The sequence below is a fragment of the Phalacrocorax carbo genome, chromosome 5, assembly GCF_963921805.1.
Source record: "Phalacrocorax carbo chromosome 5, bPhaCar2.1, whole genome shotgun sequence".
Lineage (NCBI taxonomy): Eukaryota > Metazoa > Chordata > Aves > Suliformes > Phalacrocoracidae > Phalacrocorax > Phalacrocorax carbo.
In genome coordinates, this window is record NC_087517.1 from 11,141,563 (window position 1) to 11,168,926 (window position 27,364).

At 41.5% G+C, this 27,364-nt stretch overlaps 1 protein-coding gene across 1 annotated transcript; it reads left to right on the forward strand.

Annotated features, from left to right (window-relative positions):
- The first annotated feature begins 1,925 nt into the window (after positions 1 to 1,925).
- Positions 1,926 to 27,364, forward strand: CFAP221 (cilia and flagella associated protein 221). The gene is made up of 24 exons (XM_064451138.1): positions 1,926 to 2,412; positions 3,269 to 3,450; positions 3,921 to 4,021; positions 5,056 to 5,142; positions 5,249 to 5,344; positions 5,834 to 5,934; positions 8,179 to 8,282; positions 11,750 to 11,909; positions 12,482 to 12,605; positions 12,692 to 12,803; positions 13,025 to 13,133; positions 13,718 to 13,805; positions 15,477 to 15,566; positions 16,870 to 16,965; positions 18,422 to 18,512; positions 19,805 to 19,932; positions 20,363 to 20,443; positions 21,449 to 21,556; positions 21,699 to 21,875; positions 23,332 to 23,490; positions 23,902 to 23,996; positions 24,533 to 24,622; positions 24,811 to 24,930; positions 26,920 to 27,364. The coding sequence occupies exons 2-24, from the start codon at positions 3,315 to 3,317 to the stop codon at positions 27,041 to 27,043; spliced, it is 2,577 nt and encodes an 858-aa protein (XP_064307208.1). The 5' UTR covers positions 1,926 to 2,412; positions 3,269 to 3,314; the 3' UTR covers positions 27,044 to 27,364.

A 27,364-nucleotide genomic window follows, 5' to 3' on the forward strand; every position in this document is an offset into this window, starting at 1 on the left:
AGTCTGGAGGGCTTACTGGTTTGGGATAACACTTACATGGGATGCCAGGGTGTCTTTGGCAAAATAGGTTGTGTCTACCCAAGCCAGCAGCACTGCTGTGCTTAATTCACCATTTCTCAGTCTCGACAATCTGTCCAGACCTCTGTCTGGAGGAAAAAAAAGAAGAAAATTGTACTTTCCCTTCTCCCCTGTACATAGGCAGGTAAAAGAAAATTAATTTACTGGTGGAAAGAGCAATACGCTGAAAAATGTTATCAGGATTATATTTCAAGTGACTGCTCTTCAATACTGAAAAGCAAGAATATATAGGTAGTGGCAAATAAGGCGGTTGGGCGGTGGGTGTTGGGGTTTTTTTTAATATTATAATAAAACTTTCAAAGTCTGTTTTAAGCCAGCGCAGGCCCCGGCAGACAGCACACGATCCTGCTGGCTTTGCATCGCCTCACCTCAGAGAAGAACTTTTATTTGAGCCTTATCAACAAGGAACAATTTATGTATTAATAGACGAGTGTTTTTGAAGAAAAAAAGCGCCTCTACCGTGCCTCCGGCCGAACTGTAGATCCTGAGAACGACGCTTAGTAGGAAAAAAAATATTTTGTTTTTTTCTCTTTTGTACTTTCGCCGTCAGAGCCAGCTGAACTGCAGCGCTCGGTCCCTGAGGGGACCTTCCCCGCCCTCCCCCGCGCCCCGAGTCGGCGTCCCCCGGCCCCCCCCGCAGCCGCCAGTGGTGCGGCCCGGTTGGGCTGCCCCATTGCCTAGCAACCGGGGCGGCCCGCCGCGGCGCTGAGGTGAGGGGACGGCCGGGCCGGGCAGGGCCTGGCCGAGCCGGGCGGCGGGGTCCGGCTGCTGCCGTGAGGGAGCAGCGGGGTTGGCCGGGGCTCCCGCCGTTAGCAGGGGCTCCCTCCCGGCCGGGAGGACGCGCGGGGCGGACGGGGGTTTCTCTAGGCCGGCGGTGTGTCGCTCGCAGAGGCCCAAAGGGGCTGAGGCGGGACGTCCGGCTCCCCTCCGACCGGGCCGGAGGTTGAGGAGGACGTGGCACCGGCAGGGATACGTGTTGTGAAGCTATAAGTCCTTCTGCCCGCCAGGAGACTCTGTTAGCCAGATTATACGGAGTGGACATTAAAATGACGTTTTGCGTTGCTCTTAAAACACGTCGATGCTTTTGCAAGTCTCATGCAGTATGTAACGGCATTAAACCGCGTCCCTTTCTGGTGGTGAGGTGCGCTAGGGGCTCTGAGAGACACAAATGGTTTGGAAAGCCTAAGTGCTGACAGAAGAAGGGTGGTACCCTGGCCTGAGGGGATTTGGGCTGAGTTTTGCCACGGCCTCCAAGGGAACCGGGATTTGACAGCCCCAGAGTTGTCCTGTTGGTGGCGTTGCACAAAAAAAGAGTCATGTTAAGGACAGACGGAGGTATCCTGGAAAGCTTAAGAACATCAGTCTTACCAGTCAGAGATTCCAGGACCTTGGCACATAAACATTCACCCTGTATTAGCCCTTTGAGGAAGACTGCAGTGCATTATTAAAGTTGGTGAGTGGTGATCGTAGTGTCACTTTGAATTACTGGCAAGATTACACTGGGAATCCTTTGCTAATATAAGTCTGTCTACAGCCTTTCAAAACTTGTATCCATGATGGGGAATGCTGACTGAGAGAAGGACAGCAGTTGTATAAATTGAACAACACGAGTGGAAAGAATGTAAGCCTTATGTTTAGAATTTTTTTTAGCATGTTTTTGTCCAAGTTTGGTTGGTCTCACTACCTCAGAAGAAATTTACTGTTGTGCACAATAATACATTTTCTCTTACAAATTTTCTGTTGCAAGTGGAAAATCTGTACTTGGAGCCACGGTGTGGAAAATATTATTGAGGCCAGGGTAGTGGTGGCACATTATTTTAAGCTTCTTCCTTATTTATTATTTAATACTGCACAAGGCCATAAATTAAAACAGCACTTTATGAGGTTGAAGCACCTCTCAACTTCTGCCTGAAAGATCTAAAGCAGACTAGAAAACCACATACCCGAGATGAGGCCTTAATGTAATGGGAGAGGTGGATGTTCTCAGTCCTCAAAAGTGCTGATCCAGGTATGTTGGGCATTGCTTTCATGCTCCCCTCTGCTCTTCTTCCCTCAAACTTCTATTGCTCAGTGATGATTTTAGGTTGGGGCCCTATAAGGTTGTTCAAGCCAGTACAAGAGTGTTAAAACAACAAAACAAACACAATACCACTCCTGGTACTAATATTTCAGCTTTGGAACTGTTGAATCTTAAAGTGCTGCCACAATGTGGATTATACAACTGAACTCTGTGTTGTCCTAGCAGCTAATCAGCCTTTGTGCCACTGCTCCAGGAGCGGGAAGGTGCCTCGTGACTGGAGCCTGGCAGGAAGAGTCTAAATTGTCTAGCACTGGGTGAGTTCACGTGCACATTGATATTAATGCAGCACCCTCCTGAGCTGCACTTCCACCTTCCCGTTCGTGAAGAGCGAATACAAAATGAAGAGATTTCAATGCCCTTCTTGAGGGCTGAAAAACCTAGTATGGCTTTTGAACTCAGTACTTTTTCCAAAAGTACCTTGTCTTTTTCTCAATGCAGTTCTCCAGTTCATAGGAGAGCTGAGGGCTATGTGCTATATTTATGAAGATAATTTCTTGCGGGTGGATTGTGTCTGGTGTCCCTATTGTGTAATATTTGCACTTGTCATTAGAGAAGTTTATGTTCTGATAACTGTGCTTACTTAACATAGGATCTATAATAATCATGGCCTTCTGGGTTTACAGTTATCTTCACTAAGCAAATAACCCAGATGATGCTATCCAAACAAAAGATTCAAATGCCAGTTTTCTTATCCCTCACATTAATATTTAAAAATTAAAAATGAATCTGCAAGTTAACAACCCAAACACTCAGGAGAGATTGGAAGAACATCTCTGCAGAAATCAGTTTGGATAGTGGAATTATCAGAAGAACCTTCTCTCCTTTTCCGTGCCGGGGGACATGAAAGAAGAGAGATGTTTTACACACAGCCCTGAAAGCCAAATATCCCCAATAAGCCTTAGAACAGATGAACATACCCAAAGTGCTGGGGCTTGTGGTGGGAGCAAGGTGTCCTGGAATCACTCTGTCCTTGTACTTAGCACACAGAGAGTAATCAACTTCAGTAGGAAAAAAAAGTAACTCCCTCTCCTAAATGTTTTTATAAGAAACAGATGTTACCAGAGCAAGGGAAGATATTTTGATTATTATGTTATTTTGATTTGACCCCAGGTGCTGAGGAGTCTTAGTACCATTCACGCTCTGTTTCTGTCCTAACATGGATGTGGTTCAATCAGCCATGACAGAAATCACAGTCACCAAGAAATCCTTCAAGAAAATACCCAGTGTCCTTCTGGGCAGCCTAGTGGAGGAACCTAAAAAAAGACATGTCCCCAATCACCTGCTGGAATCAAGTAGGTTTCTGCTCTTTGACTGTTCCCCAACCTTGGAGCAATCCTAGAAGGCGCTTCTCTGGTGTTTTTGGTTTGGTTGCTGGGTTTTTTGGTTTTGTTTTTTTTTCCCCCACAACTCACAGGCAAAACTCCCATCTTGCAGCTTAAATTGCATCTTCCTGTGAGCCCAAATTGTGGGAGAGATAGTCAGGAAAGAAAGAAGTACTGATCCTCGCTGACCGTAAAGTTTTGCGGTGGCTTGTTGATGCCAAGAGGTAAACTGGCAACAGGATCTGCTGGGGTAGTAGTTGCTGCCTTAACTTTCCATTTAAAATGTCGTGCCTGCTTAACAGGAGAAATAATGTCTCTCATTTTTTTTCTCTATAATATGTTGGGTGCAGCATACATATACTTAATCTATGTAAGTAACAGCCATCATGTGTGTTTCACCTCATCTCCTTTTCTCCCTGTTTTATTATCTCTCTCTGCAGAGATTTATTCAGAACTCCAGAGGAGCAAGGTTATACAGGCTGAGCCTTCTGTGTTACACTATGGAGGGTATGAAGTTGGAAAACATCACCAACAGACGCTGGTAAGTGTCAGAGCAGGGATCCTCTTGGGGCTCGTAAAAGGATAGCAGAAGGCAAGTAGACTGTGGTCTACTTGGCTTGTGGTCATGAGGCCTTTTGCTCTATGGAGTGCTCTAAAAAGCAGCACTTAAAATCAGTGGCCCTGCGGTAATACAACAGATGAGTACCACGCTGTGTGCATCACTGTCCTTTACGGTCTCTGTTTTACCTTTCTGTTTCCTGTGTCTGTGAGCAGTGTTAGTGATAAGTGATTTGGATGTCATGAATGAAGGATTCATGCTTTAGCTCTGTAGGAGACTGTTTTAAAAGTGTACTTGGACCATCACTGCGTCTGCAAACATGTTCAGTGGTGTGAAAATTTTGAAAGTACCTCTGGCCTTCTGCCAAGAGCAATTTAATCTAAGGAAGGAAACTCAGTGTGTAGGTTTGATTACCTTTCCTTGTGAATAGTTTGGGTATTTCCTTTTCTTCTCTCCACTTTCCCTTTGTCTGCCTTTATTCATGTGGTAAGTGTTTTGAGGCAGAGGCTGGGTGATTATGGTGGATTAGGTTCTCCAGATATAATGAAAGTAAACAAGATGCAGGAGGCTTTACAGGCTGAACTGTCACCATCCAAAGGTTTGTTGCTTGCAATCCAAAACAAAACTATGGAATATTACATAATTTCTGTTGTTTCAGACCCCTGTAAAAGCAAAGTCAATAGGTTGCTTCATTTTTTGTTACTTTTGCACAAAAGCAAAACAAGACCAGAATTTGATTCAACAGTAGCGTCTTCTTTAGCAAGGCTAACTGTTATTCCAAGGTAAGGAATTGTGACTTGGTTCCAAAGAATAAAAATGTAGGATGTAAGGTTTACATAGTTTTCTTTTAAATGCAGAGCATATTCAGTATTATTGCTGCTAAAGTAGAAATTATGACTTCCTTGTTTAATACAGCTTCTTTTCTGTGGATAGTCTTACAAAAAGTACAGTTGACGTTCTCAATTGGCCTCATATTCTAAAGTGTTTTGCGGTTTTGGTTTTCTTTTGTTCTACAGAAGCTGATAAATATTTCTGGTAATATAGTAAACCTTCACATAATACCACCCCAGACAAAGTATTTTCAGATCAAATACAACAAAACGGTAAGTGTCAGAAAGCCTTTACACTGCACTTTGCCTGCAGAGCTGTTTTTTGTGTAATATAAGTGGCTTTTACATGCGTTCTATCTTATTTTGGGTCATTTTCTAGCACCGGCTTGTCCCTGGCTTGTCATATGTGGTTACTGTTGATTTTTGTCCTGATGAGTGGCGGTATTATTATGACTGCATCCGAATTCACTGTCAGGTGAGGATTTATTATAAAATATATTTACAGTTGTAATGGAACCATTAGGAGATGATGATAATAATGAAAATGATAAAGTGAAGGTACAGTTAATTTCCTAGAGCCACGTGGGTTAATTCTCAGTAAGTCTGGATTGAAGTATTTTATTTTAAGCATTTAAAATTTTTCTTTATGTAAACACCCTAGAGCTGTGGGTAGAATATCTTCCTTATTCTGTTATTCTTCGCCAGTAGATTAGTCTTTGTGCCACACTGGTGTAACATCTTAGCTGAGCAGGCTTGGAGGAGCTCTAGATAGTTGCTGAAAGTATGGAAAGACAGATGGGTACTGAAAGCAGGTAGAATATTGGTATCCTGAGGTGCAACATAGTGATCATCTTGAAGACATTTTATGCCTGCTTTTTGGCCAACTACTACAGAAACTTTTTCCTTCCATAACATTTATTCATTGTAAGAAATAAATATTTACCTCGTTTTTTTTTTTTTTCAGGGAGAAGACACATTACTCGTTCCTGTGCATGCTTATCCTGCTGTGAATGTTGTAGAATTTCCATCATTTATAAATCTGTCTGATGTAGCAGTTGGTAAGAGGTGAGTTAGGGACAGACATTTTTCCACATTTTGTGATACAGAAACGGAACTGGGGTTTCAGCTAGTCCCAATTGGTGCTGACTCAGTTCATTCATCATATGGTGAAGCAATATGGCTGCTGTTCATAACCTGTATACTCCCAAGTGCTATGTCTTTTTAGCATTAATAAGTTCTAAGTGAATAGATCTTCTTTTCCAGATGAAGGGTTCTGGAAATGAAGGTATGGGCTGGTAATGGTACGCGTAAGTGACAGCAAATAACTAACTCAGTACAGAGATTGATCAGTCATTAGATTCACTTCTTTGTTTAAAAATATTTAAAGTGATCTTCTGATGTGGAGCTCTAAATGACATAGACTTCATCTTTCTCTGTCTGTGGCACAGATGTCACACTGACTGCCCTCATGAAGTAATCAGTAATAATTGTTAATAGTAACTGGGAAGGGAAAAAGGAGAAGGGAGATCCTGTTGATGAGGATCTAGTTCTGTAGTACATTGACTGTACTAGTTGTAAATATAGTGATTTGTGTTAGTGTGAAGTTTTGAGTGAATTCTGGGAAGTGAAGGTCTTAGCAGCTAGATTGTGTCTTAGCCTGTGAGTTGGAAGTAAATCGTTAATTTTACTGAAGCACATAAATATGAATAGGCAAGGCGCATACAAGGACAATGCAAAATTCTGCAGTAAAAATGAGGCTAGCATCGTAGAATTAACATACAAATGTTAATTTTTCTGTTTATTTGTTTTTTTCTAATTCCCCTTAATCTGTTAAACCCTAGTGAATCCATCAGAAGTGATGTTACAGCTTTCTCAGAGGACTGAACATAACTCCTGATATTCTAGGCATGATATGATTCTGTTTATTTGCTCCATTTTTAAAACAAGGGCTGAAGCATACAGAATTTTCATTCTCTTAGAACACAGAGAAGAGATTAGGCAGAGTACAAAATAGAGTTTTAAATAATGGGGAAAATTTCCAACACAACAGGGTTGCTCAGAGGTGCCCCTGAGGGAATTTGGAAGAGTTCCTGAAGAGAGTACTGGTGGTTTCAAACCTTATTTTTTACCAGTATTTTTCATCATTAGGCTGTTAAAGACTTTCCTAAAAATGAAAGCTGTCTGAGATACTTGGTACTGTACAGAACCCAAAGGACTATGGGCTCAATCTGTAGCCCACTGATGTCAATGGATAAACTTCTTTTTACTTCTGTAAATGTAGGATAAGACCTATATTCTACCACCCAGCTTTCTCCTTAGATACAGAAGATCCACAAGGAAACAGGCAGCATAATTGTCTTGTTTTTAAGTCACTTTGGTTACTGTACAAGCTGCACTATAGCTTAAAACAAATTTCCTCCCCAGTCTGCTGTTACCTCTTCTTTGTGAACAGGTCAGGTTGAGGCAGAGAAAAAAGGACTTGGCTATTACTATTTCCTTAGGCATTTCAATATGTGCTTTCCAAAGGAACACTGTGTGTAACATGCATTCTTTGCTAATCAGCACGATAGGATTTCAGACAGTTTACAAAAAACAGAAATAAGCCTGCGTAAATTGGTCTTCATTTGTGGGATGATGGATGGTGTTACACAAATGTTTTTGTGTTTCAATTTGAGACTTGAAAATAGATGCATACAAAAGCAAGACAGCTTGAAAAGGTGTGCGCTAATACCCCTCACACAACCAGTGTGAGACAAAAGGGCTTTTATGAAAATCAGGCCACAGCATCATTATTTATGCAGTGGTTGAAGTCCAGTCATTCTGAGGTGCTGGAGTTCTCAACACTTTGAAGACTGCACAGATTCTTTTCTCATCATTGTCCACAAAGAGGGCCATGAGAGAAGGCTGATTTCTGGTTCTGTACTTCTTATTGCTCCAGTTTGGATCGTTTGTACTTGATAGATATTGCAGTTTGTGGGAATGTGAGGAAACACACAAATACCTTCTAAAAAGTAAATTTTATATTTTTTTCTGTAATCAGATTCTGTATGGGTAGGAGAAAGTAAGTCAAAATGTAAAATATCCAGCATTCAAATCAAGATTTAGTTCTCATTTCCTCACTGAGTGAAAGATCTGAAATATTTTGCTTTTTTGGGACAAAGAGGAACGACTATTTTCACATTAATAAGAAACTCATCCCTCCGAACACAGATCATTTCAGCACATGTTGTGTATAATGTGATTTTACAGCTTGTAATTGATGCTCAACTGTAGTTTCATTAATTTCTTTCTTCCTTTCTCTCTTTTCAGTAAGGAGTATGTCATCCCGTTGCAGTGCAGCTGTCCAATAGATTTTGAATACCACATCGATTTTATTCAGCCTCATAGAGCCTTCACTGTCCAGCCAACATTTGGTAGATTGAATTTACTTCAAATTCAAAATGTTAAATCCGTATTTATTGAGTGTAGTTACTTGTGATTGTACCCAGTGCTGTACAGAATAAGACCTTGCCTCAGAGTGTTTCCACGTAAATGCAGGCTGGTAAATATTAGTCATATCACAGAATCACAGAATCACAGCTTGGAAGGGACCTTGGGGATCATCTAGTCCAACCTTTCTAGGAAGAGCAGAGTCTAGGCAAGATGGCCCAGCACCCTGTCCAGATGAATCTTAAAGGTGTCCAACGTGGCCGAGTCAACCTCTTCCCTGGGGAGATTATTCCAATGGTGACTGTCCTCACTGTGAAAAATTTCCCTCTGGTGTCCAATTGGAATCTCCCCAAGAGCAACTTGTGTCCATTCCCCCTTGTCCTCTCCATGTGACTCCTTGGAAAAAGGGAGTCTCCATCTTCTTCGTAGCTGCCCCTTAAGTACTGGTACATGGTGATGAGATCCCCTCTGAGCCTCCTTTTCTCAAGACTGAACAAACCCAGTTCTCCCAGCCTATCCTCATATGGCAGCTTCCCAGTCCTTTGATCATCTTGGTGGCCCTTCTCTGGACCCCTTCCAGCCTGTCCACATCTTTTTTGTATAGCGGGGACCAGAACTGTACACAGTACCCCAGGTGTGGCCTGACAAGCGCTGAGTAGAGCAGGATAATGACTTCTTTATCTCTGCTGGTGATGCCCTTTTTGATGCAACCCAGCACCCTGGTGGCCTTCTTGGCCGCAGCAGCACACTGTTCGCTCATGTTGAGCTTTCTGTCCACCATGACCCCCAGGTCCCTTTCCACAGAGCTGCTCTCCAGCCAGGTGGATCCCAGTCTGTGCTGCACTCCTGGATTATGTGTTCCCAGGTGCAAGACCTCACACTTTTCCTTGTTGAAATTCATAAGGCTCTTGCTGGCCCACTCCTCCAGCCTATCCAGATCTCCCTGCAGAGCAGCCCTCCCTTCTGGAGTGCCTACTTCCCCGCTCAACTTGGTGTCATCCGCAAACTTCATCAGGCTACACTTGATCCTGTTATACAGATCACTTATGAAGATGTTGAATAACATTGGGCCCAATATCGATCCCTGGGGGACCCCACTAGTGACAGGTTGCCTGTCTGAGAAAGAGCTATTTACCACCACCCTTTGGGTGCAGCCTGTCAGCCAGTCCCCCACCCACTGCACAGACCACTTGTCTAGGCCATAACACACTAATTTCTCCAGGAGGAGGCTGTGGGGAACCATATCAAAGGCCTTGGAGAAGTCCAGGTAAACAATGTCCACCACTCACTCCATGTCAAGCAGGCAAGTCACTTTGTCATAGAAGGCCACCAGGTTTGTCAAGCACAATCTGCCTTTAGTGAAGCCATGTTGGCTTTTCCCAATCACATGCTTCAATTGACTTGTGATGTCCTCAGGAGAATTCATTCCATAACTTTCCTAGGGATTGAAGGAAGACTGATATGCAGCCTCATGGCAAATAGCCCTCTGTGGCTGGTAGATTTCCTTAGTCAATGCCCAGCTACAGACCTCTGGCAAAATATGGGATGCCTGAAACAGTCCATCCAGCCTTTGTCTGCTTTCTTTGCTGGAATGCTGGCATCTTTGCCTTTGGAAAGGAAAGAGGCAGGAAGCCCAGCATTCACCTCTTTATGACACCTTTCCCCAAGGATTGTCTGGCTCCTGCCCCATTCAAGGAACAGATGTCTGTCTTTGTGGAATAGTTATGCATTGTGGTACTTGACGGGGGGGCGTGGAGGAAAGAAAGGTGACCGCTGCTCTATCAAACATATCCCCCTACCTGTTTTTCCCTAGCAGTCTGGAAGAACTTAGTAGAATTGTGTCTGTTGCTTCAGGAGCTTCAGTGTTGGGCACAAACCACACTGCCACAGGTGTTTCATGGGACAGCAGTGGCTATTAGATTCAGTCTAGAACTCTGTGTATGGGCTTCACAAGAGGCAGGGACTTACAGCTACAGTGTGCTCAGCTATTTTCATGTCTAATGCTGGAGGGGGCTCTGTCTTGAGGCTGACGTAACTATTTGCAGGTCAGTTGCTGTCACTGTTGCATTTGCCAGGTGCCGTCAGAAGCACATAACTACCCAGGCGTTCTGACAGAAATGTGTAAGTCAATGAGACCCGGCTGCATTATTCATTTAGGCAGTCTGGTCAATTCCATGAAAATAAGTAAAGATGTAAATTAATAAAATCCTTCATAAATCTGGTGCTTAGTGCCATGTGTGGCACTGGAATTTAAACTTTATGCACTTCAATAGAAGTTGCTCTTTTTTCATGTATGTACAATAATAAGAATTTTCCCTGTCTCGTCAGATGGATTTTCATTCTTCAGAGTAGTAGTTGGGTTCTATCAGATGTGTGGTTCAGCAAGATGAACTATGCTGCTGCCTTGATTTGGGTCATTCTTTCAGGATAATATTCTTTCTTATTTTGTGCTTAAAGAAGTTTTGATATATCAAGGGAGGAAAGGAACAATATTATAACTGGGTAGAACTAGGGAGAAGTTGTAAAATTCATCAGGAAGTTTTTGGGGTTTTGCACAGTCATAGACAAAGTGGCTAGAACTAATTCATGCTTTCTAAGTTGGCTTAGTGCTTGCTGACAGAAGAGCAAAAATATCCAGAAAAAAACATCAACCCGGTAAAAGTTAAGTCAGAAACTTTGGTAGCAAGAAACTGTGAGGTGCTGAAGCCATCTGAAAATCACTAAGACGTTTCAGCTCCTACTCAAGCCATTGTGCTCTGAGACCAGTAGTGATGAAATACCACTAACAAATTACACACACACACACAAAAAAAAAACCAGTGAAACTAATTGGTATTTAAAACTACAGGATGCCGAAAACCAGGCAATGGTCACTTTACAAAGAAAAGAAATTAATATTCTCGGTGAGCTGAATAAGCACCTTGTTGCAGAAATGCTGAGGAGCATCAGGGCCTGTATCCTGGGATTGCACTGAATGTTTATGGATATGAAGGGTGGTTAAAGTGGTTGAGAAAATAATGGAATAGGTAATAAGGAAATAAGACCAAGTAGAGACAGGTATTGCATCAAATCCAGATGATTCCCCCAACTTGGAAGAGCACAGAGGGATATGTTTATAATGCTTTGCTTATGTAAGCAGGAAGTGCCAGAGACTTAAGACTGGCAGATGCAAGTGAAGAATTTCTACATCTAAACAGGCAATCATTCTCACAACAGTAGGAAATATTACAGTCTTACAGTCAAATCTCTCTGCTCTTGCAAAATATCTCCTATTATCTGGCAATGGATAGTTCTTGAAAGACACTTTAAGACCTGAAATGTTTTCCAGGCCTACTGCCATCCATTCAAACATTAATATTGTTTTTAAAAAAAGTAGTCCAGGATCAATTTCGGCATACTTAAGTGGGCTCACGTTAGATGGACTCTTATTGTTTTTCTCCTCTAATCACAGGAATTATTCCAGGCAATGGGAAAGTGGAAGTAACTGTGAAATACTCCCCACTTGAGTATGGAACAGCACGAATGACAATGCAGTTATGGATTTCAGAGTTTCACTCAAAACCCTATGTATGTGTGTTCACAGGAACATCAACACCACGTCTGGGTCTAATGTATGTGTGGCTGACTGATCTTTGAGTATTTTTGCCCAATGATGAAAAATACCTATATAATAGGATTTCATGCCATTTTGCTGTAATCATTTTAAGCATTTGTATCTATGGACTCTTAAAATGCACTAGTGTAATTCAACTGTTAATACATGTACCTGCTCTCTTACGTAATTTGCTCAGAATGCCCTTAATCTGTATGAGGTGAAACTGTACCAAAATAAAAATAACAAGAAGTTACATATCCTCAAAGAACTGTTGAGGTTCCTCAGCTTCTATTATGTCTGTTCTGTGTTATTCTCATTGCTGAGGCCTTGCAGGATGCAGTGTTCTTTGAGCAATAAGGTCTTTTGGGCTGTACATAATTTTTTTGTGAACTCTGAAGATTAGAAAGTTTGGTTCCAGTTGTAATTGGGGAGAGAAATTTCCATTCTCCTTGTATATCTAAAGATATACATGTATATCTTTATATATAAAGATATAGATATATATAGATATAAAGATATGCATGTACTAGACTTATGTGCCATTTAGAGAGTACTTACTAGAGCAATATCTGCCCTTCTGGCACCTAGAAAAGAATATTTTGACAAGCAACGAAGTCATCCAGAGAAAAAAGCTGCGTCTGCAGGAAAATCCATGGTGTGGAGTAGAGACCAATTCAGCCAACCACAGTCCAGGCCTCTTCAGAAAGTAAAGGTGTGAAGAGATAATAATCACAAGTACTTTCCTGGGCTGAAAATCTTTCTTGTTTCTACTCCTTCCTTTTCTTTTCTGTCTTGTAGGAGATTGAATACCAGAACCTCAGATTCCCCACAGACTTGTCAAATCCATATGCTGTAGCTACTGTTTTGAATCAGGAACCAGGCAAATTGAAGATTAAGGGCTTGAAAGAAGGTAATGTACTTAAACAGAGTAAACTTGGTCTTAGCATTGTTTGTGGGTTTCTGATAGGGAACTCCGCTTCAGAATTGCTGAGGTAATGTGACTGTAGTTCCTGTGAAAAATCTCACTTTAGCTTTATGTATTCATGAGTTCAGTTATTATAATGGGTGGATTTCCCAAGTAAAAATTCAATCTAGTTTGAGGCGTGATATGGCTTTCTGATATTCCTGCAGCCCTTTCCCAAGGCAGTGAAGGGATAAGAACAAGACAGATGAAGGAAGCCATATTTCAACTAAAAGTAAAACAAAATATTCAGGAAGAGGAAGCAAACAATCTGAAGTGGTAAGTGTTAGTTAACCACATTAACAACACTGGGGTTGCCTAACTGAGGCCTCTATGAATGATGTATGCAATATCCACTAGTGCGCAATGCTGCCATTTCATGTCCTGATACATTTATTTTACAGCTAAGTTACAGTTGGTTTACTTTGAATTTTTTAGCTTCTGTCTAAGAGCACTCTCAGTAGTAATCTGTAGTAGTACCCAATGAGGACTCTGACAGTGTTATGGTTGCATTCAGAAAGAAACCTGCTGAAAACCTTGTTCACCTAACCTTGTTCTCATACATCTCATCTTGTGCCCTTAAGGGCAAAGGAATCTTTTGCCATGGTTGTCAATAAATCAAGGCAAAAATGTACAATGGAGTGAAGAGAATTACACATTTTGATCAAATGGTGTAAAGCAAAACACATAGTCATGTGTGTAAGCACACTGTGGTTTCATACGCAATCCACAAATCTGCTCTTATGCTGAATGTTATGGGCCCCTAGACACCTTAGGAAGAGGAGAATATGTCTGTTAGCCTTTAAATAAAGCAAAACTGTGCATTAAGTAAAGCATTTTTCTTGCCTTCACTGTAAATGCAGGCAAGTTCATAAAGGCAAAGATCCAGTCTCTGTGGAATTTAAAAAAGAGATTATCGAAAACCGACAGAGGGAAAACGAGCAATACAAGGTTAGTCTTTGCTGGTTATTCTATAAATTTAAAATCAAATTTATACTTTCAGATTATGCAGTGCACTAGTGAATTGTATTAAGCTCTCTGTGTCCTTAGTTTTTCTTCATAGATCAGTGCAAACCTGTACCAGCTGTACTTCTTACTGCAGTTATATATTTATTATGCCTGTGTATTACTGTTTCTGAGGTGGTTTTATCTTGGAGGTAGACAGAGAGGAGGATAAGTTATTAATGGAAATAGATATTTGCCCAACCTAGCAGATTTGCACCACATCACAGTGCAACATTGCAGCATAATCATGTCAGCACTGTGGTCACATCCAACCTTCTGTTTATATTGAACCTCTCTGAAGAGCTGATGTCCTGAATGGCTCACAGTTAAAGATCTAAAGCCACTCAGTGCTCTCACACAGAGCCATGGGATGATAATTCATCAGGTTGTTCTTCTACACCTTCAGTCACCTCAGAGTGCAGGTCATCTTGCATGGAGGTGGCAGCAGCAACACTTGGTGGCAGGAAATATTCTTCCCCATGTGGCACAGCCCTCAATGACAGGTGGGGCTCGTCCCTCTTATCCTCCCTCCTGGATATTCAAGTAGCTTCTGACATCCCACTAACTTCCAAGAAGCTGTTTATGGGCATAAAATTGTTTATAGATAGGGTAAAGGCTTCATTTATACACTGAATTAGGCACTGTGAAATAATTCAAATGTATTTAGTACTAACAAAGGAGGAAGTGAGTAAAAAGAGGATCTAAATTGTGAGATTGTTGTATCACTGAATTAGATGTGTGTTAACTTTGTTTAGAAACATTTATTTACTTACATGTTGGCCATAGGGGCTGTGGAAATCTCTGGCTGGTTTCGCAGCTGCCCACATGACTTTCTGACAAAGTCATATTTTTCCTCATGCTGTCAGTTTGTTCACCTTGAGTGTCATTAGGCCTCACAGAGTATTTATTATCCCTCCATCATTTGCTCGAGTGGCCACTATGTTACACAGCTGGGGAGCAGCTCTCCTGGTCTGTCTTCCATTGTACTAACTAAAACTTCAGTCCATGAATATCATGGGAATTTCACTCTGCAAAGTAACTCCAAGGTCTTTGTTTAAGACATAATGGTATCCTGGAAATTAAACAATAAGTAAGTAGGACTGGGATGGAAGAGGCGCAATGAAAAGAAGCTCTGGTATTCATCCAGCATGCCTGAACGCTTTGAGAGGGTGTTAAAGGAGTGAAGTGATATCAGTAGTAAACTGTTTCACACATAACCTGTTTAACAACAGGTAAAAGAGCTGGAACCATTGGAAACCATGACAGAGATATTCACAGAACATGGGAAAGCTGCAGGAAATTTCTGTAGTGCTTTTTTCTGGGAAGATCTGTGTGGGTGCTAACTCTACAGTGTTGGTTCTGTAACCCCTCACTGGCTGATTCTGGCTATGCAAAGTGAACTGTATTTCATTAGGGCAGGGATCCAATTGAAACTCCGACCCCGAAAGACATTGCTCAAGGGTTGCAGTAATCACTCCCTAGAAGAGAATGAAGTCTGCATTTTGTCAAGTACCTCCAGAATGTTACATTTTAAGTGAGTTCCACTAACTGTAAGGGAGAAAATAATTCACTGGATGCTTTGTACTAATGTCATTGTTCTTCCTGGTGACAAATTAGATCCAAAGAGGAGATCCTATCATAGAACAGGAGTTTCAAAGGAACAAAGTAGAAGTTTCTTTCAGACCTGTTCTCCGGCCTGTTGACCAGGTTTGTTTATATGCTATTATCACCTACTGTATGTTATTATCACTTACTAAGCTAACAAACAGCTGTAGGTATTTGGCACTGAATACTTTTCCTCCTAATATTCCCATTTCTGTGTTGGTGTCATATTTCTCATTTTACTTTTAGTACAGTAGGGCAAGCACTGTGCTACATGTACAACTCATCTTCTGATGATCTAATATGAGAGACAAGTGGAAATCTGCAGGCCTAACCTGAGATTCACCTTGCTTGTTTCTGAAAGTTCTCTCAGGAGTAGCTTTCTCATGCCTAAACATAAGGTTCAGCATACCACAAGATTTGTGACCTTTACCTGCAGGTCAGATTGACGGGAACCTTTCTGGTATTTAGATTTTTTTGTCCTTCTCTGTGGTGTGAGGTACTTCTTAAGATCCATTTCCCAGGGTTACTGGGAGCTTTGTTTAATAGATAGCCTTCTGCTGAAGGAACTTGGAACATTAGCAACAGAAAGAAAGTGCTGAAAATAGTTTGGTGAAGCATGACACAGGGTTGTGTGGAGTTGATGTTCTGACAACCTTCCTAATCTAAACGCTGGTTGAGTGGCTGCTCTCCTGTTGAGAGGTACTGTACTCTGGGGCCACTGGAGTCTCTTCTAGTGCCACATTCTTCTGTCAGATCAATTTAAAACTGGAGAGGAGATTAATGCATCAAGATTTACTTATGTTCAAAGAACATTCTGACATTTTAAGGCATTAAATATAGAGATATCACCTCTGTCTCAAAAGCCAGAGATCACTAGATGTGGGGAGGTTATTCTGGGGAATTATCACTCTAAGTTTACCCTGGTCTTTCACCCTTCTGTGGGTATGTGCTATCAGCCATTAATGCAGACAGGATACTGGTTTTTCTGGGCCCCAGTTTTGAGTCTTTAGAGCTATTCCAACTTCATGTCTGTGCAAGATGAAGTGTGTACTCAGTAGAGACCTAATCCATTCTCTCCACTGTCTGACTGCCCATGTATTACACTTAAGCCCTAGTCATTTGAGGTGGTTGTCATTTATATGGGGATGCAGACCATGCTACTATCTCTGCATTCGCTATGCTGCATCTACAAATATTTGGCCATTATCTCCCATGAAGCCCTGCAGTGAAGGCTTCTGGTTAAATGCCAATACTGTGAACGTTTTCACTTGACTTAATTTCTGTGTTTGGAAATAACATATGGATTCAGGCCAAGGAATGGCTAGGGCTGGAGGAAATTCCTTCCTTGTTTAGTTGTAAAAGGGATGCCCTTTTTCTTTTTCTATTTTTAAAAAACACCACGCAGCATCCAAGTGTCCATCCCACATTTGACTTGCTCCGTAATGACCCTTGGGACAACAGGAACAGGATGTTAAGGAAATTCCAACAAGCAGCCTACAAGGTAATGTGAACAACCAGAATGCAGTGTGATGGCATAACACCTTGGAAACAGCACGAAATAACATGCAAACTAGTACGTAAGGAGCCTTCACAGTTAGCCAGGGATTTGATAGATTGATAAATACATCCCTACTTCACCAGGAAATAAGGATCTGGAGTAAGTTTTGTATTCAGCGGGTGCTTCTGCTGGTGCTTGGTATTGCAATCAATACTGAACAAATGCAGGTGTATTTAGATTTTTTAAAAAAAATACTTTTGGACAAAAAAGAGAAGATTTCAAAATGCATATAGAATACTGCACCCAGTTTTGGGCCCCTAGTACAAGACATACATAGATGAATTCATTGTAAAGCCACCAAGATGGTTGGGGTCTGGAGCATGCAGTCTATGGAGAGACTCTGTGGAGAGACATGCAGCCTGGACAGGGAAAGTGGGGGGAGAGAGCAGCACCTTCCAACAACTCTGAGGAGGTTATTGATGATGGAGCCAGGATCTTTCCCATGGTGCATGGTGGGAACATGGGAAACAATGGGCATAAATTCAAATAAGAGAGGTATAGACTGTATATGAGAAAAGACTCTTCACAATAAAGACAGTCAATCATTGGAGCAGGTTGCCCAGAGAGCTGTATAGCCTACATCCTTGAATGTTTTTCAAGCCCAGATGGGATAAAGCCCTGAGCAACCTGGTCTGATCTCATCACTGACCTTGCTTGGAGCAGGGGGTTGGATTAGGACCTCCTAAGATCCCTTCCAACCTGGAAACTAAAGACTAAATCAGTAAAATCTCTTTTCTCATTGGATTTAAATATTATCTTGCATCTCCACTGCTCATTTCCCAGTAAATCTAAATGCAGCAAACAATATGGAAACTTCCTGCTCTCCAAATATTCAGTTTGGGTATTCTCCTCCAATCTAGTCATAATATTAGGCTCGATACGGAGGTCCTGAAATGACATGCTCTTCCCTGTATTGCACAAATAAGGAGGTGGCTAAATGGCCCCTTCTGGCATTAAAATCTAGGACTCTTCATTGTTACCCGGTGATACATGGCACTAAGTGAATTGCACCGTGCAGATTCCTACTTATTCTCCTCATTCACAGAGCCACAGGTATTCACACGGCCCTGATCAACTGACTGTTTACACATTGTTAAATCCATATGTGCCAGTAGGCACAACTGAAGGATTAGGACCTAGCCAAAAAGGTCTAAATAATCTGTAAGAGTAAATGAAGGTTTGAACTGTTTTTCTTGTGTAACGTCACTGTAGAGTTGAGATCCATTCTACATCTTTCCTTCCTCATTTTCTCCCTCCTGAACAGAAAGCTATAGTAAAAATTCTGAAATAGAGATGTCTGAGTGAGCTCTGTAGGACAAATAGAGTTGTATGTATATTTCTATGGCTGTAAATCTTAGAGTGTTCAGCTTAATATTAAACTTGAAAATAATTCCTTCAGACTGTGATTCAGATTCGGCTAAATCGTTTACTGCTTCTGTTCCGTGGGCTAACCAGAGAAGCCAGAGGTTTGGAGGAAGGCTCTGCGTCTGGTAAGGAGTAGAAGAACAAGTTGGTATTTTGGCCATGAATTATGATAATTAAGGCTGTACTGCAATGTGTCAGGTGTGTTACATATATACCGACATGTAAACGTAAAGAAAGAGTCCTTACAAAGGGGCCTTCAAGCGAAAAAGAGAAGTATGACAAGGTAGAAATGGTTGTAGTCAAAATATGTCTATTTTTAATGCACATTATTTACCAGATTTTAAAAATGTATTAACTCTTCTCAGGAGCCTTGCAGCTTATCTACTTAATAACGGGGCAGAAGTTGTGAATGCTCCATCATTGGAAGTGTTCAAGGTCAGATTGGATGGGGCTTTGAGCAACCTGATCTAGTGATAGATGTCCCTCCCCCTGGTGGGAGGGTTGGACCAGATAATCTTTAAAGGTCCCTTCCAACCCAGACCATTTTATAGTTCTACTGATAGGCCTGAGGAGTAAGGAAAGGGCAGACGGGACTTATGAGAAACACAGGTAGGTAAACAGATCAGGTGAAGCCCAAGAGGTTAGAGATGTAGAATAAGAGGAGCTTATCACATGGGGGGTGGAAGAGGGAAAGACACCTGAATGTGATGAAGGCAAGATATCTGAACTCAGTGAAATGAGATGTTAGGAACCATGAGATACACGGCTAGGTGTCCAGTTGGGTTTTCCTCCTTTTAATTTTCTCATACAAGTGCTTTCAAGCAATCACTTTTCTTTACAGTGAAATGAAAGTGCTGGCCTGCAAAAGTCACTTGTTCTTTAACAGTCATAAAGGGAAACAGGCCTTGGATGGGAGTCACAGTTGGGTATACTGGGGACAGAAGAGAATTTGTGTCTCTTATTTCCCACTCCCTCATACACACACAATTTGACAACTGCTGAAACAGGCCTTTTCCTGCTTCTGCAAGCAGTCACCTTTAATTCCCAGTATGCACGAGTTGCAGGGATGCTTGGAGTAGAAGGCATAATGGCAGGTAGTGTACGAGAGGCCTTCTGGCTTGTCTCCGCCTTGCTGAGAAGAATGAGATAGAGGACCATGCTGGAATGAGGGGGATGTAATGTCCTTTTAGAAAAGGGGAAATTAAATCTGTCAGCTAGTCAAGGTATTGTGCCTGCTGTCTCGTAGATGTGGCATTTAAAGCCTTTAGGAAGTATTACCCTACTTTTTATATTACAATGGCTAGACACATCCTGTCTTAGGAAGATGCTAAATATATTTTGTGCTTTGATTCTGTTTTTGAAACAGTGTATTAAGATATATTGCAAAATCTTAATGTTTGCTTTCCATTCACGATAGAAAGCAGGAGTTTCAGCAAACCAGAAAAAAGTGAAGAATGTAAGGGCTTTTCTTCAAGCATATCCGAAGATCGTATATTGCCTTTTGAATTCCCCTTTTCCAGTTCCCATGAACTGCACCGTGATTTGGTAGGTATAGTAACTAAAATGGTGGCCAATACTCAAGATAGAATTTTGTTGAAGACATTGGCCCCAGGCCTGGTACCACCTTGATTAAAATTTCACAATGTGACTGGTGTTCTGAGGTTCCCCAAATTAATTCAAGACTTCAGATTTACTAAAGGGGCTGCTGAAAACAGTAAAAAAATCTTTGCATTTTCTTAATTGCATTCTAAAGTTCTAAGAAATACGTCAATGATCAGAGTTAGTTAACATCCATGATTTTGCTGAAGACAAAAAATGAAAAATAAGTGAAATGCCAAGAAAGTCCAAGAAAGGACTTGCGTATGTTTGCATAATTATTGCCTTATGTTTTCAAGTAGCCGTGCTGATGGATTCTTGCCAATGCAAAACAAAATGCCCACCATATTGCTGGGTTTTAAATACTGTATTCTTGCAGGCACCTGATGCTCTTGGCCTAGTTCCTATCGAATCTGTAGATGTGAAAGTCGAACACATTCTTCCTTTTTACGACTTGAAGGTGAGTCAGTAAAGCTTCCTCAGCTGTATCATGTTTCTGTCTTTCACCAATCCGGTTCAATATGTTTTCTGCCTGTTTCAGTGACTCCATTGTGCAGCCCAGTAGAAATGTTACCTTAATATGGCTGTGTGATTAGCATGCTTTTATTAAAAACAAATCTCACCCGTATGTTTCCATAAGGAACAAGCTTATAGTCAGCAATAGTCCACTCTCCTCAGACAGAGAAATGAATCACCTCAGCTGAAATTATTATATCTCAAACATACTGCAAGCCCTGCATGCCACACAGTTTTTCTTTTGATTTTAGAGTTTTATAATAGAAGTGTCCTTCCTTTTAGAAAGTAATGGAAGTCGTCTGTTTATTTGGCATCCAGTTCTGCATGCTTAGTTCCTTCTTTCCTGCACAGGAAATGCAAACATCTCATTCTTGAAATATATGGTGTTTTTTCAACTTTATGAGTACGGAAAGATTTTTTTTCTTCTGACTTCTAAACCCTTTTATTTCCAATTTTTGAATACCAAAAGATCAAATTCTGCACCCCATCAAAGTCAAAATACTTCCTCAGGTTCAAATCAATGCAGATTTTGGCTCAATGTCTACTTCCTTTTTTTTCAAGTGGTTTAATAAGCCTAGAAGCTTTCTTGTAGCATCTTTTCCCGTTATTACACATTGGTTCATCTATCAGTTACGTACATTACTTAACACAGCTTTTCTCCACCCCATTAAGTTCAGTATATTTGATAAAGAAACTGTTAAATCCATGATCTTTGATAGAAAAGCAAGAATGGAAATATTCCTTTACCCACTCATTCAGCTTGTCCTGGTGAAGTGTGGCTTCTCAAAGCTTTGGTCATATACCATGCTCCAGAATAGTGATCCAAGTATCTTTTACTACAGAGAAGTGATGGGTTTGTGATAAAGCTGGAATGTTCCATTCCATCTATGTGTCAATCAAAAGCGATTACTGTCATCTCCTGCAGCACACCTTTTTCCTTTGTACTTAGGTTCCTCAGCATTTCAGCATTATGAAGTATCAACCATTTTGCACACACCATGCAGCCACAAGTTACATACCCCGAAAACTTTATCGACCGCTGAGGCAGGGAGCCCAGGTAACAAGCCATCTCAAATACAAACTTCGCTGGAGTCACTCCCAGTTATACGGTTCTACAATGAGTTGATTTATTTTGTCTTAACATTTTATACCAAAGGCTTACTACACTCTGAAAACCTTTAATGTCTGTGTTTTTCAAGGATGAGTTGATTCAAGTAGTTGCTTCTCCTGAGGGGCAGCTTAACCTCGTCTCCCAAAGGATGCATTTTAACAAACCATCCCCAGAAGGAGTAGCAGAAAGGGCTATCAGCCTCTTAAAACTGGTGCCTCCCCAAGCTTTAGTCTACCCTACAGAGAGCAACCCGCTTCGCATTTTTGTAAGTAGAAGCTGATTTCCACAAAGAACCTAAGAAAGGAGGGGGAAAGATGTTTGTTTCATCAGAAGCCTGATGTGGAATTGGTGGGCAATTCTCTTACTCAGAGTGGTATATAAAACTATCCAGAGTGAGAGTAATCCTTCAAGGTGCAAGCCCTGGTAGGTAGGAGTCGCAGAGCTCATCCCACTGAGATGGGCACCATTTCACTTTAAGGTGGAATTTGATCGTTTTAGGGGAGGGATGATAAGGCAAAGTTACTGGTCATGGCAGAGAACTGGAGACCCTTCCACAAATGGTCACTGATCCCAGGGTTCTCTGGAACACCATGGGCCCCCTCCCTTCTTCTCCAATTGTTTCCCCATTTGGATGTTAGAAGAGAAGTTGTGATCTTGACATCTCAGTCCTTCTATAACCTCATGCTCTTGCCCAGATAGGTGGGACAGGTGCAACTTTTTTCTTCTGTAGCTAGGGGACTGGAGTTCTGTCTGATCCTTAGGTAAACTGAGAAAAGTGAAGTCAAACTCTTTGCTCACATTGTGTCTTGCTGCCTTAGAGTTTCCAATAGTTCTCATAGCATCCCAAAACCACATTTCCAAATTATTAGGCACAGAGATTAAAAAACAAAAAACCACAACCATGCGTGGGAGGATTTTCTGTTCCTTAATTGTCTTGTACATCGTGCTACTTGGCACCAACTACAGAAGGTATTTCCCACACAGTGCAGCACAGCCTGGAGGTCCCTGAGGTGTCTCTGAGCAGACAGAGGCAGCTGTATAGCTCAGTGGAGTGCTGTGTGTGGGTACAGGCAGCATCTCCAAGCCAGCGTGGCACTGTGCCTTGGGTGGCTCTGTCTTTCAGCGTTACTTAGCTGCAATGGCCCAGAGCCCAGTGTGCTAGTCTGGTGATCTTAGCATAATATATATGGTATAGATTTGTCCTCATTGCTTGTGGCCAGGACTCCAGTGGACTTACTGATGAGATCCTCTGTGCATCTCTTTCATCCCTGTGTCATGTCAATGGAAGAGCCAGGCACAGACTGATCTACCCGGTATTAGACTTTATTCAGAAACAGATGCTGGTGAAGTAAAATAGATGGCAAAATACTCATTAGCGTCCACCACAGTAAGGCCAGTTCCCATTCTTGGATTCTGAGCTTTTTGAAGAATCAGCAGTGGATGTTGGAGTAACAGGCAATAGTTTTTTCTTCCAAACTTGGAAAGAACACCTAATTTGCTGTATTTTAGACAGCAGAGAGCATGGATAAGCCAGACAGATATGGGTCTGTGATGTGGGGAAGAGACGGGAAATGAAGGGTCACACTGAACAGAACAGTCACAATGAGACAAAGGTGTGAATCTGAGAAGACTACCTTAACTGTAAGAACTGAATTTTCATCAGTTTAGTTCCCTATGGAGCTCAGAATGATTTTTTAAAATAATCTCTTCTTTGCTTTTAGAACCCCACTCCAGGATTAGTTCCAGTTTTACCTCCTTTGGCCTATGCTGAAACAAATATTGAATATCATCTTTGTCCTCATCCAAAATATACCTTTACCAAGGAATGCCCCAAAGGATCCAGTATTCCAGTCACACAAAAGAAATTCCTGCATCACAAGGTATGGCCTTTTGGGTTTATCATATGAGTACCTGGCTTGAGTATGTTCTTCCTGAGAATTTGCTCCAAGGAATCAAAAAGGAAGATGAAGAGTCATCCTAGATAGAAGACATTTTCAAATATAAATTATGCATGCACCTGAATAGTCAGTACATGGGTCAGAATAACTTGTTCTTGTTAGGCTTTATCTGTGTCTCTTATTTATCCCTGAGTGTTCTCTGCTCTTTCCTTCTTTTCACTGTCTGTTGTCTTTTCCTGACCTTGCAGTGGAGGAACCATCTTTTAAATATGGAGAACTGCAGCTCCCCAGATTCAGATTTTAGCCAAGAAGTCAGCTGTTTTGTCCTGCAAGTCTCTCTCCCCACTGTGGTATGTGTTTGAGGTCTGATTGTTGTGGCACTTGTCATTTCAGGAAGTGATTTGTGGAGTAATGGAATGGAGAAGATTCTTGCCAGTGGTGTTTTCCACTTTTTCTAACACTCCCGCATTGACAAGTACAACATCTAGGTAAGAAAGAATTTGAATATACAGTGCCTTTACACTGCACCAGTTTCTGCTGTCTGTAACTACATCGACCAGGAATTAGTCCCACAAATAAAAGTGGGCCTACGGGTGGAATTACTTGCTGCTCAGAAATCTGAAACCAATGGGGAAACCCCCTACTGATGTACCTGAAGGGTGAGCTAAGAACAATATTATTAGAGGAAATACCTAGCCCTAGAAGGATAGTTCCAGTCTGGACTTTCAATAACACCTCTCCTGAATGCTTTTTGATTCAGTGTCAGAAGACCCTGCTCTGTCTGTCCTGCAGAACTCTGAACAGTAAAACCTTTAATGTATGGGCATCTGCACCTAGTGGCAGCCAACATCTCTCAGGCTTGTGGTCCCTTGTATCACAGCTGTTTCTGGTATACTCAGATTTTCCAGGAATATTTAATAGTACATCATCTTCATTGTAACTACAACTACTGTGAAGCTTCAAAATATCAGCATTGAGCGCAGTTACTCTCTGTCCATCTTAACTAATACCATTTCCATCACAGGGATCCTTACAGTTTAGATATGCTTCCACGAGATGTACCACCAGTGCTGCGTGACTTACCTGAGAGAGACAGGGAGAACATAATTGACCAGTAAGTTTCTCCTCTATCTTGTATTCAGTGTGATTGATTATATCTTAATCACTCTAAACCTGTCCCGAGAGATCCTCAAAGGCAAAAGCACAAAGTCTCCTTGCATAAAACATACTTTTTTTGTTGTTGGCTAAAAGATACTTTTAAAAGGATAAAGCCCGATTGTTCGTCATATCCCTAATTTTTAGTGAGACAGATGAAACTGAGTTCAAAATGATTCTTACTCCAGAGATGGTGAGAGCTGAATTTCCGCAAATTGGACAGGCAGTCGTAGAAGAAGTTAAAGAGAAATCAGCAAAAGAAAAAAGGTAGGTAAAATTTTAAATTAGAGGAGAAGAATGGGAATGAATCTGAAGACAAGCACCCCCTTCAGAAAGTCATACTGAGATGCTCCAGGGGCTTCATCACAAGTGGGATGCAGATCTGGTACTTTGAGCAAATTTGCACTGCAAATGCAATCTCTGGATTTTACTTCAGAAAGCAGCTGTGAATGTGACGCACTGGCCTGGATGTCTCTGACTTCAGTTTTATCAACATGATCTAACGCTTGAGGCAGTTTTCTTGCCTTCACAGCGATATTCAGTGTTCTTGGACCAGTGGCATTTCCTTTTCTGTGACCCTTTCGGTTAGGTAGTTATTAATGCTGGCAGAGGAATGAGCCCTTAGAATTTCCCCCTGGCATGGTGCTTTTTTCTCAGGCTCTTCCTAGGAGCAGGTCACATTTGCTTTGCTGTCTGAGCTTCACACTTCACCAACACGCACTGTACTTTAAGCACACAGCGCAGTATGTAAAATAACTTACATTCATAAACACAGAATTACCTGCTTCCTAAAATATTGTAAACTGGCCACAGGAAGGGCCAAATTCTGCCTTTTGTCTCCATTGTTTTCAGGCCATGTCCTGAGTTTGCAGCTCAGCAGAGAAATCTTGAGGGGGAACCTGAGGACAAGGAAAGCTCTGAGGGATGAATGGGTCTTTGATGGGGTTGATGATTACCACCATGGTGTCAGAGCAGCATCTCAGAACTGCCCAGCAGTGGGGCTGGAAGCAGAAGTGAATGCACTATATGAAACTTGGGAGTGTGTGATGTTGCAGGAAGGTATGCAAGGAGGTGTATGAGCTGGTGAGTGGGACACTGGGGGCAGTGGCTTTGCACAGCAGGCATTATGGGTAGGACAAGTGATTGCAGGGCAACAAAGGAGAAAGTGCTCAGTTCTAACCCTCTGTTTTCACAGATACCTTGTGTGACTTGGAGCAAGTGAACTAATCTTTCTGTCCAACAGTTGCCCCTGCTTTAAAGTGGTCACGGTGTGGCATAGATGTCAGAATGTGCATGGTAGCCTGAAACTTTCAGAGCCATCAAGAGATTTGAATGTCTCATTTTCTTTAATTTTGGAGGGAAATTATTTGATTGATATTCAAATCCTGTGCAACTGTCAGCCATTAAACTTTAAAATAGTGCCGTGTATTATGAGCTCTCTGACAAAACACTGATTGCTGTATTGTGATTACTGCAGCACTGATTGAAAATAATTTGCTGTAAAAATGCAGGTGTGTCTGACTCAGTGCCGCTTTTTTCATTTTATGAAACTCTGCTTGTCAGAACCTGGGGATTTGGGATAGCTTGTATAACTAAAGAGTGACCATTTCCTCCATAGTGATACAGTGTTAGATGGTGCTTTTCCTAGGGAAGTAGTTTTATAACCATAAGGTTCTTTCATGTTGAAGTTTTAGATGCTTTCTTCAAAAATGAAAATACTTTTCTATATTAAACACCTCTGGGTATTGATATTTACTTGTTGAAAGCTTCCCTATTTCTTTGGCTGTGTAAAGACAGAAGCAAAAAATTTATTAGCGAACTATGAAGTCCCAGTCCTTTCTTTTGTCACGGGAAGTTTCTTCGTTGTTATCAATGGGGTGGTGTTTCACTGGATGACAGAGCACACGTTGCTCCTGTACAGCGGCTTCAGCACTTTATGCTTAAGGCAAATCAGGTTTTCACATGGATGCTCTTGTTTGGGCCATTACAGCATAGGCTCCTTCATAGATAAAATGTAAAACTCAGTCTAGCATGTGTTTACCTATCAGATGGTTAGCTTTCCTAACTGGCCAAGCCAAGAGTGAATGTTCTTTTCAGTTTCACTCCTTTTCCAGTTCTGCATAAGTAATGGAATACCCTCAGTGTTCATTATAAAAAAGAAGTTATGTGTGAGTGTCTCTTCCTTTGTTTCTGTCAGCATTCCTAAGTAGGGCCCTGGCTATTATAAATACAAATGGCTTTTTAAACTTCTTGCAGAGACCCACACAACCATCCAGATGGACATTTTCAACCCCAGAACAACGAGCTCAGAGAGAAGGTTCAGAAACATGTGGAGAAAATGAAGCTGAAAGCACTTAATAAAACCCTTATTCTGGGATAAGAGTAATTTTACAAAATCCATGGTTTGGCACTGCTTATCCTGTTAACACGTGAGGCCTCCTATGTCCCAGCTACACATACTTACGTTTAGTGAGATCAGCAACTTCTTACGCAAAGAGAAGAGAAGCACCGGTAATGCCACCTCTGTCAAGGACTCTCACTGTGATCATTACCCCAAACACAGTAATTGTTCCGATGAGAATCCTCAGCCATGTACCTGCTCATTTTGTCCTGGTGTGAAGGACCAGAAAACAGTACTACCATGTAAATAATTTGGTAATGGATTTGCAGCCCACTGTTTTCAAATAAAATGTGAAAAGTC